Source organism: Sciurus vulgaris, assembly GCF_902686455.1.
Source record: "Sciurus vulgaris genome assembly, chromosome: 6".
NCBI lineage: Eukaryota > Metazoa > Chordata > Mammalia > Rodentia > Sciuridae > Sciurus > Sciurus vulgaris.
This window is the reverse complement of record NC_136466.1, coordinates 32,753,582-32,772,897: the sequence shown is the minus strand read 5'-3', so window position 1 is coordinate 32,772,897 and position 19,316 is coordinate 32,753,582. Positions and strand designations below refer to the sequence as shown.

Here is a 19,316-nt window from a genome sequence, read left to right as displayed (position 1 = left end):
AGGAATTTGGAGCTGAAGATGTAGCTCAATGGTAGAGTGAGTGCCTTACATGCAGTAGGGCCTTGGGTTTGATCCCTAGCACTAGCTGCAAAACAAATGATAACAAAAAACTAAAGAAATTTCCTTTATCCTTTTCTTTTCCTTATAGTTTATCTGTTAAAGCCAGACCATTTGCTATGTTGAATTTCTTACAGTCTGAATTTTGTTTATTGCATTCTCACAGGGAAGTTCAACGTGCTTCCCTAACTTTTTATTTTCTAGGAATTGACAGCTAGTTCCAGAGGCTGGACAGTCTGAGGTTCAGTCCCTTTGGCAAGAGGACAGGCTTTATTTTCTTCTTTTATTAGGAGGTACATAATGTGATGCTAGCAGCCATTAATGCTTAATGGCGAGATCCACCAACTCTTAGGGGTTTGCAAAATGGTAATATTTTAACTGCATCGTCCTTTTTAAATTTATTACTTAGAATACTTTATGAAGGGACATTTCTCCTCATTTGGTTACTCAGGGATATAGTTCATATAGAGAAAGCAGAATAAATGTTTATCAGTGTTTAAAATGAATTGGCTCTAAAAAGAGACCTCCAAAGTCTACAATTAATTTTCTAAAAATATCACCAGGCCAGGGATGTAGTTCAGTGGTACACTGCTTGCTTAGCATGTGTGCAAAGTTCTGGGTTCCATCCCCAGCATGGAACTCATGGACCTAAACTTATTTAATGGATTTCTTTGCATTGCAGTTGTTGGAGCAAGAGGATAATGCTTTCTTGCACTCATCACAAGATCACAAGCTCCCCACTACCCCCAGTAGTCAGGATTGAACCCAGGGGCACTCTATCACTGAATTACATCCCCAGAAGACCTTTTATTTTTTATTTTGGAATAGCATCTCACTAAGTTGCCCAAGCTGGCCTAGAACTTGTGATCTTCCTGCCTCAGCCTCCTGAGTAGCTGAGATTACAGATGTGCACTTACACATCTTGATTTACTTTAAAAAGTTGTATATGGCATAGAATCCTTCAGAAATGAAGACCCAAGAAAAGCTTGTGTTTTTATGCTAAGTATGACAAAAAGATATGAATAATTGTGGAGAAACATAATTAGAATAAAAGGGTATGATCTAATGGTAATAAACTGAGGGGAGAAAGCCAGCAAGGCCTGTTCATTCTGATTCTTTTCCCTCTGTATAGCATTCTCACTACCCCCACCTGTACAAGGGACAAGATCCCTCTGGAATGAGGAAAAATAGGAAGTCAGGGAATCAGGAAAAGTAGGTGAGAGAGTATTCTTTCTAGCTTTTATGACTTGCTTTGGAGGAGAGGAATTCTAGTTTCTATGACATACCTTGGGGAACAGGGAAGAAAGGAGGACAAGAGAAGGTCAGAGAGACCTTGCTTCTGAGGTTCTTCCGGTCTCTTTCAGTTCAAAGTACACAGCATGTCAAGGAACCATATTTTGGGATAACAAGTTCTGAGTACCTATACAAGTATTTTTATTATTGAAGTTCAAAATTTTTCATCTTTGGCCAATGAAAGCCTTTCAAGATGGCTCCTATGTCTTTTTTTTTTTTTTCAATTTTGATTTTTTTTTTAAATTTATTTTTATTGTAAACTCCTATGTCTTTTTAACATGACCTAGTATAGAGTCTTTGATAGCTTCTTTGCTACCTAACTGACAAGATGTTCTAGGCTTATTTTTACATGTTTTTTTTTTCCTAGACCTAGAGTCAGCCATCTATATATCTTTTTAGAAAATAAGTTTTATTGGGATATAATTCATATACAATACAATTCACTCATTCAAAGTGTGAATGTCAGTGGTTTTTAGTATTTACTGGTAAGTGCACCAATCACCACAATTTCAGAACTTTTTTAAAAGTATTTTTTAGTTGTCAGTGGACCTTTATTTTATTTATATGTGGTGCTGAGGATCAAACCCAGTACCTCACCCATGCTCAGCAAATGCTCTTCCACTGAGCCACAACCCCAGCTCAATTTTAGAACATTTTTATTACCTCAAAAATTCTCGTTCCCTTTAGCTATTATACCCCTATATCTCTGACTCCTTCGCCCAACTCTCAGCAACCACTAGTCTATGCTCTATATTTGCAGTTTCCCTATTCTGAACTTTCATTTGAATGGAATCATGTAATATGTGGTCTTTGGTGATTGGCTTCTTTCACTTAATATTTTCAAGATTCTTCCCAAGTTGTAGCATGTACTGGTATTTCACTCATTTTTTTTCCTCCAGTGCTGGGGGTTGAACCCAGGGCTTCATGCATGCTAGACAATTGCCCTACCCCTGAAATACACCACCCCCAGTCAGTGTTTCATTCCTTTTTTTCCAATAATATTCTGTTGTTTGGATATAACACATTTTGTTTACCTGTCCATTGATGAATCTTTTGCCTACAAAGAAATGCTACAGATGTTTATACACTAGTTTTTGTGTGGACATATATTTTCATTTCTCTTAGGTATACACCTAGGAATGAAGCTATTGGATCATAACATGATAAATTTAATTGTTTGAACTGCCAAATTGTTTTCCTAACATCTTCATTATTTTACTTTCTTGTCAGCAGAGTATGAGGGCTATAATTTCCCCACATCCTTGCCAACACTTGTTATTATATAATTTTTTTATTCTAGCCATGCTACTGGGTATGAAATGATATTTTACTGTGTGTTTGATTTATATTTCCCTGTTGGGTAATGATACTGAACACTTTTTCCTGTGCTTTATTGGTTGTTTGCATATCAGAGAAATTTCTATTCAGAGTCTTTGAGTATTTTTAAATTGGTTTGTCTTTTTATTACTGTTATAAGATTTTTTTTTTTTTATTGGTGCTGGGGATTGAACCCAGGGCCTTGTGCATACAAGGCAAGCACTCTACCAACTGAGCTATATCCCAGCCCTGTTACAAGAATTTTTAATACATTCTATTCTATATGCAATCCCTTATCAGACATGACTTGCAAATATCTTTCTTCATTTGTGAATTCTCTACACTTTCATATATATATATATATATATATATATATATATATATATATTTAGTTGTAGGTGGACACATACCTTTATTTTATTTTTATGTGCTGAAGATCGAACCTAGGGCCTCACATGTGCTAGGCGAGTATGCTACCACTGAGCCACAACCCCAGCCCTACACCTTCTTCTTGATGATATGATCTGTTCATTGTGCCCATCCCCAGTTGTTACTGGTGTTGTTCTTCTTTCCCTGCTCCTTCTTCTTTTCTTCCTCCTTCTTCTTTGATTGAACCCAAAGGTACTTTACCACTGAGCTATATTACAAGTCCTTTTTATTTTTAAATTTTGAGACAGGATTCTCATTTAGTTGCTGAGGGTCTCACTAAATTTCTGAAACTGGCTTTGAACTTGCAGTCCTCCTGCCTCAGTCTTTCATGTTGTTGGAATTATAAGTAATGCCACTGTGCCTGGCTCTAGTTCTAATCCTCCCTTACCCCTGCATGTTAGACCAAAGCTTGGTTGGATCTGCTTTTCTTGACCAAGCTTGTCTGACTGTCTGTATCTGTCTGTCTCTTTCTTTAAAACAAACTCTGGAAAAATTTTATTAAAGAAAATTTTTGTATAGTTTACTTTTATTTCAGCATGTTTTCCATGATATCAAAATCACCTGGATCCATTTCAGACAGTGTGCATATTCTATAGTATTTTCTGCATGCTTGTGTCCAATTCAATATTATTGCCATCATACTGATGGACCTCCAGTTTGGCCAATATGGTGTAGTACTGTTTTGGATATCCTCAAAGCTGGGAAGTTGTTGGTAAGGATAACTATTATAGTTTAGCTTTGAAGTGTCCCCTAAAATCTCAAGTGCTGAGGTTTATTTGCTCATCTGTAGCACTATTTGGAGGTCATGGAACCTTTAGGAGGTGAAGCCTAGTCAAAGGAAATTACATTATTGGGGGTGTGCTATTGAAGGGAATATGGGGACCCTTGCCCTGCTCTTCTCTCTTTGCTACTTGGCTGCCATGAGGTGAGCAGATCTCCCACATGTGCTCCCCCACCATGATATACTGCACTACCACAGAACCAAAGCAACTGGGCTAAGCAATCCTGGAATGAAACCTCTAAACCATGAACCCAAATTAATCTTTAGCCTTTTTTTAAAGTTGTTTGTCTTAGGTATTTGTCACAGCAACAGAAAACTGACTAGCACAATGACCAATTTTGCTTTGCCTTGTCTAATCATCTTCAGATTCTGTTTGTTCCCTAGCATATACTTTCCACCTTTCATGATGAGTTAGAGCCTAGAACTGATCAATTCCAGAAACATTTTCTACAAAGCAAACATTTAACAGGGACCTGAAGCCTTGTATACAACCACCACAAAACTGGATCTAGCTTTCTGGAGCTGAACCCCATAATAAAATCCCTGAAATAGAGGGCCTTTCAGGTTTCCTTTGGGACCCTTCAAATGCCAGTGGGCATGCTGTCTTGAGTGTGTGTGTGTGTGTGTGTGAGTGTTTGTGTCTTATTTAAATTAATAGACCTTTTTTCTTAGAGCACACCTCACTCCTACATTTCCTCTTCCTTCTCCTCCTCCTCCTTATTATTATTATTATTATGTTCTTTTGGTACTAGGGATTAAACTCAGAGGGTTTTACCACTGAACTACATTCCCAGTCCTTAAATTTTTTTTTATTTGAGACAGGGTCTCTCTAAGTTGCTGAGGCTGTCCTTGAACTTGTAATCCTCCAGCCTCAGCCTTCAGAGTTGCTGGGATTGCAGTTGTGCTCCACTGGGCCTGGCTACATTTCCATATTATTAACATCTTGTATTGTATGGTGTATTTGTTACAATTGATGGACCAATACTGATACATTATTCTCAACTAAATCCCATAATTTGTTTACATTAGGATTTAACTTTCTGTGTTTTCTGTGTTGTACTTTCTGAGTTTTGATAAATATATAATGTCACGTGTCGATCACTTCAGTATCATACAGAATAGTTTCATGTTAATAAAAATTTTCTGTACTTTACCTTTTTTTTTTTTTTGGTACTGGAATTAAACTCATGGGCATTTTATCACTGAACTGCACCCCTAAGCCCTTTATATTATGTTTTATTTTCATTTCTTTCTTTCTCATTTTTTCTTTTTCTTTTCTTTCTTTCTCTTTTCCTTTTGTACCAGGGAATGAACCCAGCCCTTTTCATTATTTTAAAATTTTGAGATAGGGTCTTACTAAGTTGCTTAGGTCCTCACTAAGTTGCTGAGACTGGCTTTGAACTTTCTATCCTCCTGCCTCAGCCTTCCAAGTCTCTGGGATCACAGACTTGCACCACCACACCCAGTTTTTATTATGTTTTATTATTTTGAGACAGGATTTAGCTAAATTGTTTAGGCTGGCCTCAAATTTGTGATTCTCCTGCCTCAGCCTTCCAAATCATTAGGATTACAGATGTGCACCCCAACACCCCATTTGTACTCTACCTTTTATTCTTTTCTCCCTTTCCCTTAATTGACAACCGCTGGTCTTTTTTTTGGGTGCTGGGGATCAAACTCAGGGCCTTGTGCTTACAAGGCAAGCACTCTACCGACTGAGCTATCTCCCCAGCCCCTGGTCTTTTTATCATCACTACACTTTAGCCTTTTCCAGAATGTTATATAATTGGAATTATACAGGATATAAATTTTTAGACTAGTTTTGTTGACTTAGCAACATGTATTTAATGTTGTATGATTATCATTTTTTATTTTTGGTGGCTTGATAGTTCACTTTTTTTTTTTTTTTTTTTTGCTTTTAAATGATATTCATTGCATGCATGTACCACAGTTTATCTGTTTTCTTATTGAAGGACATTTTGATTCCTCCCAAGTCTGTGCAATTATGAAGCAAGTTGCTATAAGTATTCATGTCCAGGTTGTTATGTGACCATAAATTTTCTACTCACTGGTTAATTGCCAAGGAGTACAATTGCTAGATCGTGTACTAAGACTATATTTAGCTTTGTAAGAAGTTGCCAAACTGTCCTTCAAAGTGGCTGTATAATTTTGCATTTCTGTCATCAGTTTGTGTTGCTCCACATCCTTACCAGCAGTTGGTGGTGTCAGTAGTTTAGGTTTTAGCCATTCTAATAGGTATATAATGGTATCTCATTGTTGTTTTAATTTTTTTTTTTTCTGGTACTGGGGATTGAAACCAGAGGTGCTTACCACCACATTGCCAGTCATTTTCACTTTTTATTTTGAGATAGAATCTCACTAAATTGCCCAGACTGGTCTTAAACTTGGTGATCCTCTTACCTCAGCCTCTTTTGCATCACTAGGATTACAGGCGTGTACCACTGTATCTAGCTGTTGTTTAAATTTTTTTTAGTTGTAGATGGACACGATACCTTTAGTTTATTTATTTATTTTATGTGATGCTGAGGATTGAATCCAGTGCCTCACATGTGCTAGGCAAGCACTCTACTGATGATCTACAAAACCCAGCCCCCACTGTTTTAATTTTCAGTTCCTAGATGGTATATAATGCTCTGCATCTTTTAATATGCTTATTTGTCATCTGTATGTCTTCTTTGGTGAGGTATGTGTTTATATTTTTTGCCCATTGTAAAATTGGTGTATTTTCTTATTGTTGAATTTTAAGTTTTTTTTTTTTTGTATATTTTGTATACAAATACTTTATCAGATAGGAATTTTGTGAATATTGTCTCCCAGTCTATGGCTTGTCTTTTCGTTCTCTGAACAGTGTCTTTCACAGAACAGAAGTTTTAATTTTAATGAAGTTCATTTATCAGTTTTTTTGTTGTGTGGACTATGCTTTTGGTATTAAATCTAAAAACTCATCACCAAACCTAGGGCCATTTAGATTTTTTCTAAATGTTTATCTAGAGGTTCTATAGTTTTGCCTTTCACATTTAAGTGTATCATCCATTTTGAGTTAATTTTTGTGAAAAGTCCAAGATCTGTGTCTAAATTCTTTTCTTCTTTGCATGTAGATATCTGTCCCTGCACTACTTGTTCAAAAGACTATTCTTTATTCAACTGCCTTTGCTCTTTTGTCAAAGACCAGTTGAGGGACTGAGAGTGTAGCTTAGGGACAGTTTGTGCTTAGCATAAGTAGGGCCCTGGGTTTGATCCCCAGCAACTCAAAAAACAAACAAAAACAAAACCAGTTGACTATACTGTTGTGTGAGTCTATTTCTAGGCTCAGTATTCTATTACCTTGGTCTTTGTTGTTTTGTTTTGTTTTGTTTACCATTACCACACACTGTTGTGTTCAGTGTGGCCTTACAGAATTAGTGCTCTGACTTTATTCTTTTTCCCCAACATTGCATTAAAATACTTTGGTGGGTCTATTGCCTTTCCATACAAATTTTACAATTAATTTGTTAAAATGTACAAATTATTTTCTTAAATTGACAGATCAAATTATATATATTTATCATAGACAATAATATGATGTTTCCAAGTATATATACATTGTGGAATGACTAAATCTAGCTAGTTAACATATGTATCACCTCACATAATTATATTTAAAAAAATCTTTTTTAGTTGTTGATGGACTTTATTTTGTTTATTTATATGCAGTGCTAAGAATCAACCCCAGTGCCTCACACATACCAGGCAAGTGCTCTACCACTGAGCTACAACCCCAGACCCACAAAACTAATTATCTTTGTATGTTTGTGTGATACTGAGAATTGATCCAAGAGTGCTCTACCAGGGAGCTACACCACTAGCTATTTTTATTTTTTATTTTGAGACAGAGTCTCGCTAAGTTGCTAAGAGTCTCACTAAATTACTGAGGCTGGCCTTGAACTTGCAATTCTCCTGCCTCAACCTCTGAAGTAGCTGGGATTACAGTTCTGTACCACAGTACTGATTTAATTATCATTTTTTAATTTCTGGGTTTTTGGGGGGTTGCATTGAATCTTTATATAAAATTTGGAATAAATAACATGTTGGTAAGATTGTCTACCCATTCATGAACCTGGAATATTTCTCCATTTATTTGATCTTCTTGATTTCTTTCATGATTTCCTTCATGGCTTTTTTGTATTTACCAGTTTAATTTGGAGATAATTCCATTTCAGCATGTATGGATAGACCTACCTCATCATTTTTTTTTTTTTTTTGGCACCTAGAATTGAACTCAGGGGCACTCGACCACTGAGCCATACCCCCAGAGCCATACCCCACACCCTATTTTGTATTTTATTTAGAGACAGGGTCCCGCTGAGTGCTTAGGGCTTCCCTGAATTTCTGAGGCTAACTTTGAACTTGAGATCCTCCTGCCTCAGCCTCCCAAGCCGCTGGAATTACAGTTGTGTGCCTCCTTGACTGGCAACCTAATCATTTTGAAGAGAGGAATATTATTTCATTATGTGATTGTGCAAAAATTTACTTAGTCATCCCCTTATTGATGAATATTTAGGCCATTTCCATTTTTTTCTAATACAAATAATGCTGCAGTGAAATTTTCATGTAATTTACCCTGATTTATCTTAGAATAAATGTCTCAGAATAAAGTCATGTAATCAAAAGTATATACAATTTAAAATTTGTTATCTTTTGTTAATTTATTTCCAAAGAAGTTGTATAAGTTTTCATTCCTGGGATAGTACAAGGAAATATTCATTTCCCATAGGTTCACCAATATAATACATATTAGTTATTATAATCCTTATCATTTGGATCAATGAAAAATAGATCTCATATTTCTTCTAAATGTGAAATTGAGTATCTTTTTATATATTTACAAATCCTATCCTATCTTATTACAAATAGGAAAAAATCTTTTAAAAAGCATCATGTGGAAATAAATTTGTATTATGGCTGACTCACAGTGGACTAAGATAAATAAATAAAATGTAAGGGTAAAAAATATTTGAGACTTTTAATTTTTACTTTTAAAATATGAGACTTTAGTATTTAATTCTAATTCATAAACCACTTATGATAATATACTTATTTAAGTATCTGAAACAATTTTAGAATTAGTTTCTTTTTATCTGGATTGCTTCAGGGTTCTTGTGCAACTTAATTACAAGTTACTTAGTGTTATTAATAAAATGTCATAATATTTCATGTATATACTAAAGTTGGCATATGAGGCTACAGTGAAAATTTTAATGATACCACTGAACATTCTTATTTCTTTGGCCTTGATCTTATTTTAAAGTATTTTTTAAATAGATAATCTTACATATTTCTTGATGAAAAAGTAATTTACTCGGGTTTGTTTCAGGCCTGTGGATATCTGGGCTTTGGGCTGTATGATCATTGAGATGGCCACTGGAAATCCCTATCTTCCTAGCAGTTCTGACTTAGATTTACTTCATAAAATTGTTTTAAAAGTAGGTAGGTATTACTGAAATATTATATTACATGCCTAAAATAAATAGTACCGGATAAATTCTGTTTGATTTTCAAATTTAGTTTTTCTGCATAAGAACAGGGAAACATATTGTTTGGATAGATGATGGCAGATGGATGCCTTGGGCTGATAAAGAAGACAGAAAATTCTCTGTTTTTACAAATAATATTTTCTTTTCCAGAATGCAAATAGCTAAGCCATATGTTGATGGTTGGCGCTAAGAAAAATAGTACAATAGGAATGTATTTCAAATAGTCTAGAAGTTGTTTTAAATTTTGGCTTCTACAAATATTTGCATTTTTAAAACAAGAATTTTTGAACAATAGAATTATGTCAGTTTTTTTTTAATGCATTTGGAAATAGAAAAACCAATTATTTACTTAGAAACCATCCCCTCTAACAAAAACAAAACAAAACAACAAAATCCCAAAGTAGTTGAAATAACTTACTCAAGAATGCATGACTCTCCATGTACAAATAGAGAAACAACATGTATCCCATTTGTTTAAATAAAAAAAAAAAGAATGCATGACTGATGTGATCCTACAATATGTATAATCAGAAAAATGAGAGATTACACTCTGTTTATGTATGATCTATCAAAATGTACAAATGCATTCTACTGTCATGTACAACAAATTAGAACAAATTTTAAAAGATTTTTTTCAAGAATATATTTGATGAGGGCTGGTGGCATAGCCCAGTGTCAGAGCATTTGTCTGTCATGCATGAGGCCCTGGATTCTTCCATCCCTAGTACCACATACACAAAAAGAATATATTTGAAGACAAACAAAACGAAAATTAAAGGAATATATTTGATGAGAGTTTAATTATTTGATGATCTGCTTTAAACATTTTGGTGGTTAGCCTTGTGTGTGGCATTTCATCGATTAGTTTTTAATATTTCTGAATGAGGAGCTCAAGGAGCCCTTTGTGTGGGAGGGAAAATATACATAAACATAATTATAGGATTACGAGGAAGGAACTGGGAACAATTATAAAAACAATGAAATCTGGATAAATATTGATTTAATATACAATTCAGAGCCTTAAAACATCAGCTTTTTTGTGTGTCCTCTTTAAAGTTCTGCTTAGGAGATTAATGTTAGAAGGAATCTTAGGAAAAATTAGATTAATCCCATCATTTTACAGATTAAACTGAGCCATAAAAACAAAGAGATTTACTCACAGAACTACTTATAGCAAAACTGGTGCTAGACTTAGTTCTCTCCACTTCTATTTATAGTTCTTTCCATTCTACTACTAGTCTCTGGATTTGTTTTGTCTAATGTAATATTTTGATTTTAAAATAATTTTAATGTTTTAGTTGTTTTGAGTAAGGCTGCAGTCTGTTTTGCTGATGAACATAATTCAATCATTTAGATACCAATAAGGAAATGTGTAAAAGTTTGAAAGCTTTTCGGGGTTATAGTACATGTCTTATATTTGAGAAAAGAAAACAAACCGGATGCTACATGTTATGCTACCTATGGGTTGTTAACAGTTTACTGGGGAAACCTCAATTTTTTATGGCATTCAGATAGTTTCTTGTTCAACTCTGAAAAATTTAAAAAACTTGTTACTTTTTCTTGTCTTGGTTTTTAGTAATTTAATGCAGATCACATGGCAATTTGATTATTTTGGTTGTTGAGTAATTTCTATGTTTTCTTATAAGTATGTATTTCTCTTTTCAGGCAGTTTGACACCTCACTTGCAGAATATCTTTTCTAAGAGTCCTATTTTTGCTGGGGTAGTCCTTCCTCAAGTTCAACACCCCAAAAACGCAAGGAAAAAATATCCAAAGCTTAATGGATTGCTGGCAGATATAGTTCATGTATGTTAAGATTAATAATTTATATCTGAGTCATTTGCATAAATTATAATGCCATTTTTAAATATTACTTTAGGGCTGGGGATATAGCTCAGTGGTAGAACGCTTGCCTAGCTTGTGTGAGTCCCTAGGTTTGATCCCCAGTATCATATACACAGAAAAAAAATCCAGTTTAGCAGATCACTAATCATGTTGCCAGATCTGTCAAATGCAAATGATTACCCATGAACTTTCTACCACACAGGGCTGATAAGAGGACCAAAATGAGCTAAATAATTCCTGTTCATCATAACAGAAACACACTGAACTTTGCTCTGGCTAGAATCATTGGACATTTAACCTGTAATAATGCTTTGCAAGTACAAATTTCTTAGGGAAATAAATGATCAGAACATCCTGTAAGAAATTCCTGAATTTTAATTCCATCTTTTCTAGAACTCTCTTAGTTCTGGGTAATTAACTATTTTTAAGTTAATTAACTATTTAATAAGTTATAAATTTAATGTATTTGTCAAATACATTTAATTTTTGCCCTGTTAGAACTCACTGATTATCAAAATCTTTTTTATTTTCTAGGCTTGTTTACAAATTGATCCTGCTGAGAGGATATCCTCAACTGATCTTTTGCATCATGAGTATTTTACTAGAGATGGATTTATTGAAAAGTAAGCATTTGAGTGAATGGGGTCTTTTCGATCTTTCTGTATTAGGAAATTTTACTATCAGGAGAATTATTATATAGGTTAATGTTACATAACAGAAATACTAAATTTAACAAATATGATAGATAGACTTACAGGGGTCATGGATGAAAATTTAAATAAACATAATCGCAGGGCTGGGCTGTAGCTCAGTGGCAGAGCTCTTGCCTGGCATGTGTGAGGCACTGGGTTTGATCCTTAGCATCACATAAAAGTAAACAAATAAAATAAAGGCATTCTGCCCATCTACAACAACAACAAAAATTTTTTTAAAGTATCACAGCTGACATTCATAACAGATTTACAATGTCCTAGGCAGCGTGCTTGTTTTCCATTCTACAATTCAGTGTCGTCATAGGCCAGAAATAACATTAAACAATCAATACATTTTAGCTCCCACTTGGACCTCTGATTCATAAAATAGTTATTATTCTCTCAATAGCCTCCTTCATCTATATACTATAATTAGCACTTCCCAAATTATTTTTTTCTTTCCTTATTCTCTGTCGTGGGGCCTGCTCTCTGATCCTACCCACTAAATTGGAAGTTCCCTGAAGACAGGGACCATACTTCATTAGACCTTCTATGTCTCATATGGACAATTTAGATCCATTCATCAGTCATATTTCTAAAAATCATTATTTTGTATCTGAGTTTTGAAAGAAGCAAGCAAAGTTTCTTATTAATTGCACAATCTTTCAGTTGACCTGTGGACATGAATTCAGAAAGGTATACAGCAATTTAAATGTGATGGATTTAAGGTCCGGGATGGAAAAGTCTGGGAACTGCCACTGGAGATAGACTAAATAGAAAAAAGGCAAAGAAAAGAGAATCCTTGAGAGTAACTAGAACTTCAAATATTTCAAAAATTTTACTCTAAAATAAAAAGAAGGGAACTGGTAGAGTGCTTGTCTAGCACCACATATAAATAAATGAATAAAATAAAGGTCTATCAACATCTAAAAAATCCTTTAAAAAATAAGAAGGTATATTAATGAACATGCCATTGATAAAAGTACCAATAATTACATGATAAAGTTGCTTTATATCAATTCTATATAGATTATGTTGATATTTTCTGGGTGTTTAGATATTAGGATTTTACTATTACAGGGTGAGAGTGCCTTGAGTTTAATTATGGAACTCTCAGAAAATGTTTGGGTAAGATTTTTTCTTTGATAAGATGCCTCTTTGTGGACCTTCTGCAGTGCAAGAGGTGTTTTTTTGTTTTTTTTTTTTTTAAGTACCAGAGATTGAACCAGGGGTATTTAACCACTGAGTACATCCCCAGCCTTTTTTATACTTTATTTAGAGACAGGGTCTTACTGAATTTCTTAGAGTCTCACTAAGTTGCTGAGACTGGCTTTGAACTCATGATCCTCCTGCCTCAGCCTCCCAAGCCACTGGGATTACAGGTGTGTGCCACCATGCCTGGCTGTGCAAGGTAGTTTTAACAGAAGTGTGACATTTTCTAATTTAGCCAAACTACTCACACTGGAGATTTTTTGCATCTCTTCACACTACCTGTTACTAGACATGTACAATGCACAGCAGACTAGAGTGGACTGAACTAGGGAAGGATTCATTATGGACTGGTATTTCAAAACTTTCCCAAATTGATGGTTGTAGTGGCTTCCATGGAGGGAACTGTACAATTCAAGGATGAATTGGAAAGATACTTCTCAAGTATAGAGTTTGGAATTTTGAATCATAGAAATAGATTTTTCACTAAAAAAAGCAACTTCTTAAAAGAAAGAAGGTCAAACTAAAACCAAAACAATCTTCCTTCATTTAAAATTTTTTTTTTGTAGTTGTAGATGGAGAGAATATCTTTTTATAAATTTGTTTATTTTTATGCCATGCTAAGTATCGAACCCAGTGCCCCACTTATGCTAGGCAAGTGCTTTGCCATGAGCTGCAGCCCCAGCCCCTTCTTTCATTTTTGATATATCATACTACATTTTGTACTGAATATGGTTCTCCAGAGTAATATTTCAGAAACTTGATAGTTCATCTTTTAAGTCCTGTTACTTTAAAGAACCACAAAAACCACAAAGTGGCCTGAATCAACCTTGAAAAGAATAGATATTTGTCAAAACTTTGCTTTAAATAAATAAAAAATTAATTTAAGAAGGTTTATTAATAAATTTTATTGAATAAAGTTTGCATTACAAAAGGAATCTAAATCACCTGTTTGTTTTGTAAAAGTTTTACTTGGTAGATTCCCATAGCAAAGAAATTATATATGTGCATATATATGCAAATGCATATATATGTATTTGGTACTGGGGATTGAACCAGGCAGGGATACTCTTTCACTGAGTTATATCCCCAGCCCTTTTTTAAAATTTTTATTTTATTTTATTTTTTTATTTAAAACTTTTTTTCATACATATATATAGGGTAATAATGTCTGTCTCATTCTACCATCCTTCTCATCCCCACCACCCCACCCCCTTTCTATTTTTTTGAGACATGGTCTCATTATGTTACTCAGGCTGACCTCGAATTTGTGATCTTCCTGCCTCAGCCTCTGGAGTAGCTGAGATTACAGGCATGTGCTACTATGCCTGGCTAGCAAATTTTTAAATTTTTCCTTCTTTGTGTTGGTTGGGGATTAAACCCAGGGCCTCACACATGCTAGGTAAGTGTCCTACCACTAAGCCACATTCCCATCTCCCAGGGAGCAGTTTTTCATAGGTGAATATTGAGTCATCTCTTGGCACGCATTTTTTGTTTTTGGTACCAGGGATTGAACCCAGGGACACTCAATCACTAAGCCACATCCTCAGCCTTTTTAAAAAAATATATATTTTATTTAGAGACAGGGTCTTGTTAAGTTGCTCAGGGCCTTGCTAAATTGCTAAGACTGACTTTGAACACATGATCTTCCTGCTTTAGCCTCCTGAGCCACTGGGGTTACAGGTGTACACCAGTAGGTCCAGCTCTTGGCATGCATTTTAATCATAAAGCATTGTTTATACTATAGTTGAAATGTGAAATAATTGGCTAAATGATTCTTTAAAGATAAAATATCTACATAAATTTTAAAAAGATTATTGTTGATATTGCTTGTTTTATCAGATTCTTGCCAGAGCTGAGGGCTAAATTATTACAGGAAGCAAAAGTCAATTCATTCATAAAGCCAAAAGAGAATTCTATAGAAAATGAACTTATGAAAGATGGAAGAAAAACAATTAATAGCAATACATTCCTAAGTACTTCAGTTTTGGGAAAGGTAAGAACTTTGCTTTTTCATTTCAGCCAACATAACTGTATTATAGTTAGCACTCTAATGAAGAAAACACCTGTTCTCATGACTCAGATTTTGGATGTATCTATTCCAGGAAATAGAAAAAGAGAAAAAGTCCAAGGAAATCAAAGTCAGAGTTATTAAAGTTAAAGGAGGAAAAGGAGATATTGCAGAACTGAAAAATATGGAGTATGAAGGTGGACATGGTCAACAGGATGTAACTGAAAATGTTAACACTGTGTTTCAAGATACAAAACCTGTAACTAATGAACCATCAAACCCTGTCAATCCCAGCACTAATGCTAGTGGTATAAAAGAAGATCCACATGCTGGAGGTTGTATGATAATGCCACCCATCAATCTAACTAGCACTAATTTGATGGCAGCAAATCTCAATTCAAATCTGTCACACCCCAATCAAAGGTGAGCTGTAACAGAGAAGAGACCTAAGTAAGGTTCTCGTATAATGGTATTTCAAGAGATCATTTTCATAGTTTCTGTATGTAAGCTGAATGTGAAAAAATATCTATTGAAATTATAATTGTATAATGGATCATTTGCTGAGTAATTCTTACGAATGCTATAGAATAAATTAATTTTCCTTGACTATATAGATGTTTATTTTTTTCACTAATATCTTTTGGAAAAAAACTTGTTTGTTTTTAAAGACCCTTAGAAAAATGTCTTCTGTTTTTATAAAAATATTTTTAGTTATAGATGAACACAAACCCTTATTTTATTCATTTATTTATTTATTTATTTTTATGTGGTACTGAGGATTGAACACAGTGCTTCATGTGTGCTAGGCAAGTACTCTACCAATGAGCCACAACCACAGCCAAATTTTTAAGAGAAAAAAAGATGATATGACTGAACTTGTTATCCATGTACCCTGGTGTCTTAGTCCATCTACTTTTGCTATGACAAAATACCCAAGGCTGGTACTTCATAAAGAAAAAAGATTTATTTGACTTGCTATTCTCAAGGGTCCTAGTAAGGCCCCTCGGCCACATCACAACATGGCAGAGAAGTGGAGAGGAAATGAGCCACATATGGAAGGAGCATGTGTACAAGCAAGGAAGCCACAGGGGTTCAGGGGAAATTCTAGGCTCCCTTGTAACAACCCTCCTTGTGGGATTTCCTTCAAGAGCAAAAACACCCCCACTTCAGGAGAAAAGCATTAATCCTTCTTAAAGATTAATCATCTCCTACTAGGCCTCACCTCTTACAGTTTTCACCACCTCTCAGCAACATCCCATTGGGACCGAGCTTCCAGCACATGGACTTTGGGGGACAAACCATATCTAAACCATAGCAGGTAGTACCACAAAGTAAGCTTTTTTTCTATATAGAAGATTCTCTAAACAGAGAAAGGATAGTAAAAAATAATCTTTGTCAGTCAAATGGCCTTTTAAGGTCAAATCTTTCAGGAGGAAAACAACATATTGGGCCAGTTTTAGATATACCCTCTGATGTAGATTGAGAGGGTATATCTAAGTCTGATTAATTGTGAGTCTTGAGTATCTTGAGTCTGATTAATTGTGGACATTGTGATGAATGGTGAGGATCTGTCTAGCAAATCATTAGGACTATTTATAAATTATAGAGACTACTGCAATTCTAGGTAAGAAAGGAGATTAGCTTCATTCATTAGTTTAAGCAGATTCTTTTTTTTTTGGTACTGGGGATTGAATGCGGGTTGCTTTACCACTGAGCTACATCCCTAGTTCCTATTTTGAAATAGGGTCCTGTAAGTTGCTGAGAGTCTCTGTAAGTTACTGAAGTTGCCCTCAAACTTTCCATCTTCCTGCCTCAGCCAGGCATGTACCACCATACACCATACACCATACCACCACCAGCAATCCAAGCAGATTCTGGCAGACTGTTTTGGGCTACAGGTTGTGAGGATTAGTGGTCTGCAGAAGTGGACAAGTGGACATGACCATCCAAAGGTGAAGTAGGCTACCAAGTGCAATAGCCCAATTGTTCTTGAGCCCAAAACCATGGTGTCAGTAACTGTGCTTGTAAGCCAGTCTTGGACAGTAAGCGCATATGAGATCCAAGTTCAGAGCAGATCAAAGAGAACAAGTAGGCCAGCAGTAGTAACTCCATGACATGTTCATCACCACTGATGTTGGCCATGCATTAGTTGTCTTTTGTCCCATTACCACTTCTCTCTTCAGAGCTCTTGGTACTTAAAGACTGACAATTGCTTTTTGGTCCTCAGTTTTCTAACAGTAGATGTCCATGGTGTAACTTATTCATCTTGAAATTAAAACAAAGGCACTCCTGGGGAGCTCTAATAACTTCTCATTTATTCCTAAATAATAGGTTAACTGAAAGAGCAAAAAAGAGACGCACTTCTTCACAATCTATTGGACAAGTTATGTCTAATAGCAGGCAAGAGGACACAGGTCCCACTCAAGTAAGATAAGAAGTTAGTCATTAAAATGTGGCCTCTTTTAACATTAGCCCCCTTTTCTTTTTCTCTGTCTTTGGGGTTCCAACATTTTAAAAACTATGCTTTTAATTTCTTTCATTTACTAATTTTTTTTATGACACTGGGGATCAAACCCAGGACCTTGTACACATTGAATATGCAATGTACCACTGAACTACATTTTCATCTTTCATGTTCTTGAGTTGGAAATAAGCCATTGTTTGTTTCCTTATTGCTTTTGCAATTTTAGGTAATTTTCTATATTTTAATTTTTGTATTTAATGTGTGACTTAGGTAGAATAAGTTAAGATTTCCACCTTTAAAAGTCAAAAGAATTTTGGTTTTTCACTTCCAAAAACTGTTTTTAATATTTTACTCTATGGATTAAGTACAACTTCCAAATATATACAACTTACTCTCACTAGAAAAAAAAATAATAATCAGTGCAGTTCATCCACTCTCCCCAATATTTACATAAGAAAGTAGTTTATTCAAAATTAAAGCATGGGGTCATTTATAATAATGAAATGAAATCAACACAAACCTATCTAATAGCAGGTAACCTAAGTACATTTCTGTACATTCGTGAAGTAGGATACCATGCAATTACATTGCCTTAACAAAGTTTTTATGATCTTTCATCAAATGATCAAAAATAGGTAAACGAATGTTTTCCAAATGCCAAGTGCATAAGCAGTTTTTTTTTCTTTGAGTTTTCCCAGTGTCCACAAAGTGTGTAATTTTATAAAATAGAAAAGTGAAGTGAAGCAATTTTTCCAAAGAATGCAATAGATAGTACTAAAAATTAGAAGTTAAGAATCTGCTTCTCTAGAGCAAGACTGTTATTCCCAGAACATTAAATATGCTACAAGTTTGTTTTCTGAAACTTATATTGGAGTTCAATCTGCTTATATGTTTAATGGTATTCTACTTCTTAATTTTAAAATAATTATTCTACTTTGCATCTTCCAAATGGTTAGTAATTCTAGGCTTTTCATTCTACAAATAGTTACACACATTTCTTTAAACTAGCTCTTATTTGTTTGTTTAGAGCCAAATGGAGAAGGGTGTATTTGATGAGCGAACAGGTCCAAGCAACCAAATGGCAAGTGGGAACAAACGGAAGCTGAATTTTTCCAGATCTGACAGGAAAGAATTCCATTTCCCTGAATTGCCTTTCACAATACAGTCAAAGGAGATGAAAGGAATGGAAGGTACACATTTGCTGTGTAGCTGCATAAATCTTCAAATGAAAACATATGCAGGACCATTTTTTTTGTAATATGACTTACAAGTTATAGTATGATTTTTTTTAAGTTTATTTTTTAGTTGTAGGTGGACACAATACTTTTATTTTATTTTTATGTGTTTTATAGTATGATTTAGATAGAAGATAGTAAATTGCTGAGACAAACATTTTCCATTGTTGAGATTTCAAATAAAGGATGAGACAAAGGAGATAATTTAAAAACTCAAGTTTTCAATTTTATATAGGACAATGGGACACAATGGGTTAAGGTGTTAAGACAGCTGAAAAAGTTAAATTTTTCATTCACTCAGTGTTGAAATATTAGGACAGTATGCAAAGGAGGTGATTTTGGTTCAGTAAATGACCTGGAATAAATCACCTGCCTACAATTATTTGCCCAGGAATGTTATATGTGCATTAGGCACCCAAGGATTTGGTAGATTGATTTATAAATTTAAGATTT

At 34.6% G+C, this 19,316-nt stretch overlaps 1 protein-coding gene across 1 annotated transcript in view; it reads left to right on the top strand.

Annotated features, from left to right (window-relative positions):
- Window positions 1-19,316, top strand: part of CDKL3 (cyclin dependent kinase like 3) — a 42,196-nt gene that overhangs the window by 19,585 nt on the left and 3,295 nt on the right. Inside the window, exons 5-11 of the mRNA XM_079144157.1 lie at window positions 9,249-9,361; window positions 11,074-11,213; window positions 11,787-11,875; window positions 14,996-15,149; window positions 15,259-15,587; window positions 17,496-17,589; window positions 18,656-18,818. Of these exons, the coding sequence (XP_079000283.1) occupies window positions 9,249-9,361; window positions 11,074-11,213; window positions 11,787-11,875; window positions 14,996-15,149; window positions 15,259-15,587; window positions 17,496-17,589; window positions 18,656-18,818 (1,082 nt within the window). The remainder of the gene's footprint in view (window positions 1-9,248; window positions 9,362-11,073; window positions 11,214-11,786; window positions 11,876-14,995; window positions 15,150-15,258; window positions 15,588-17,495; window positions 17,590-18,655; window positions 18,819-19,316) is intronic.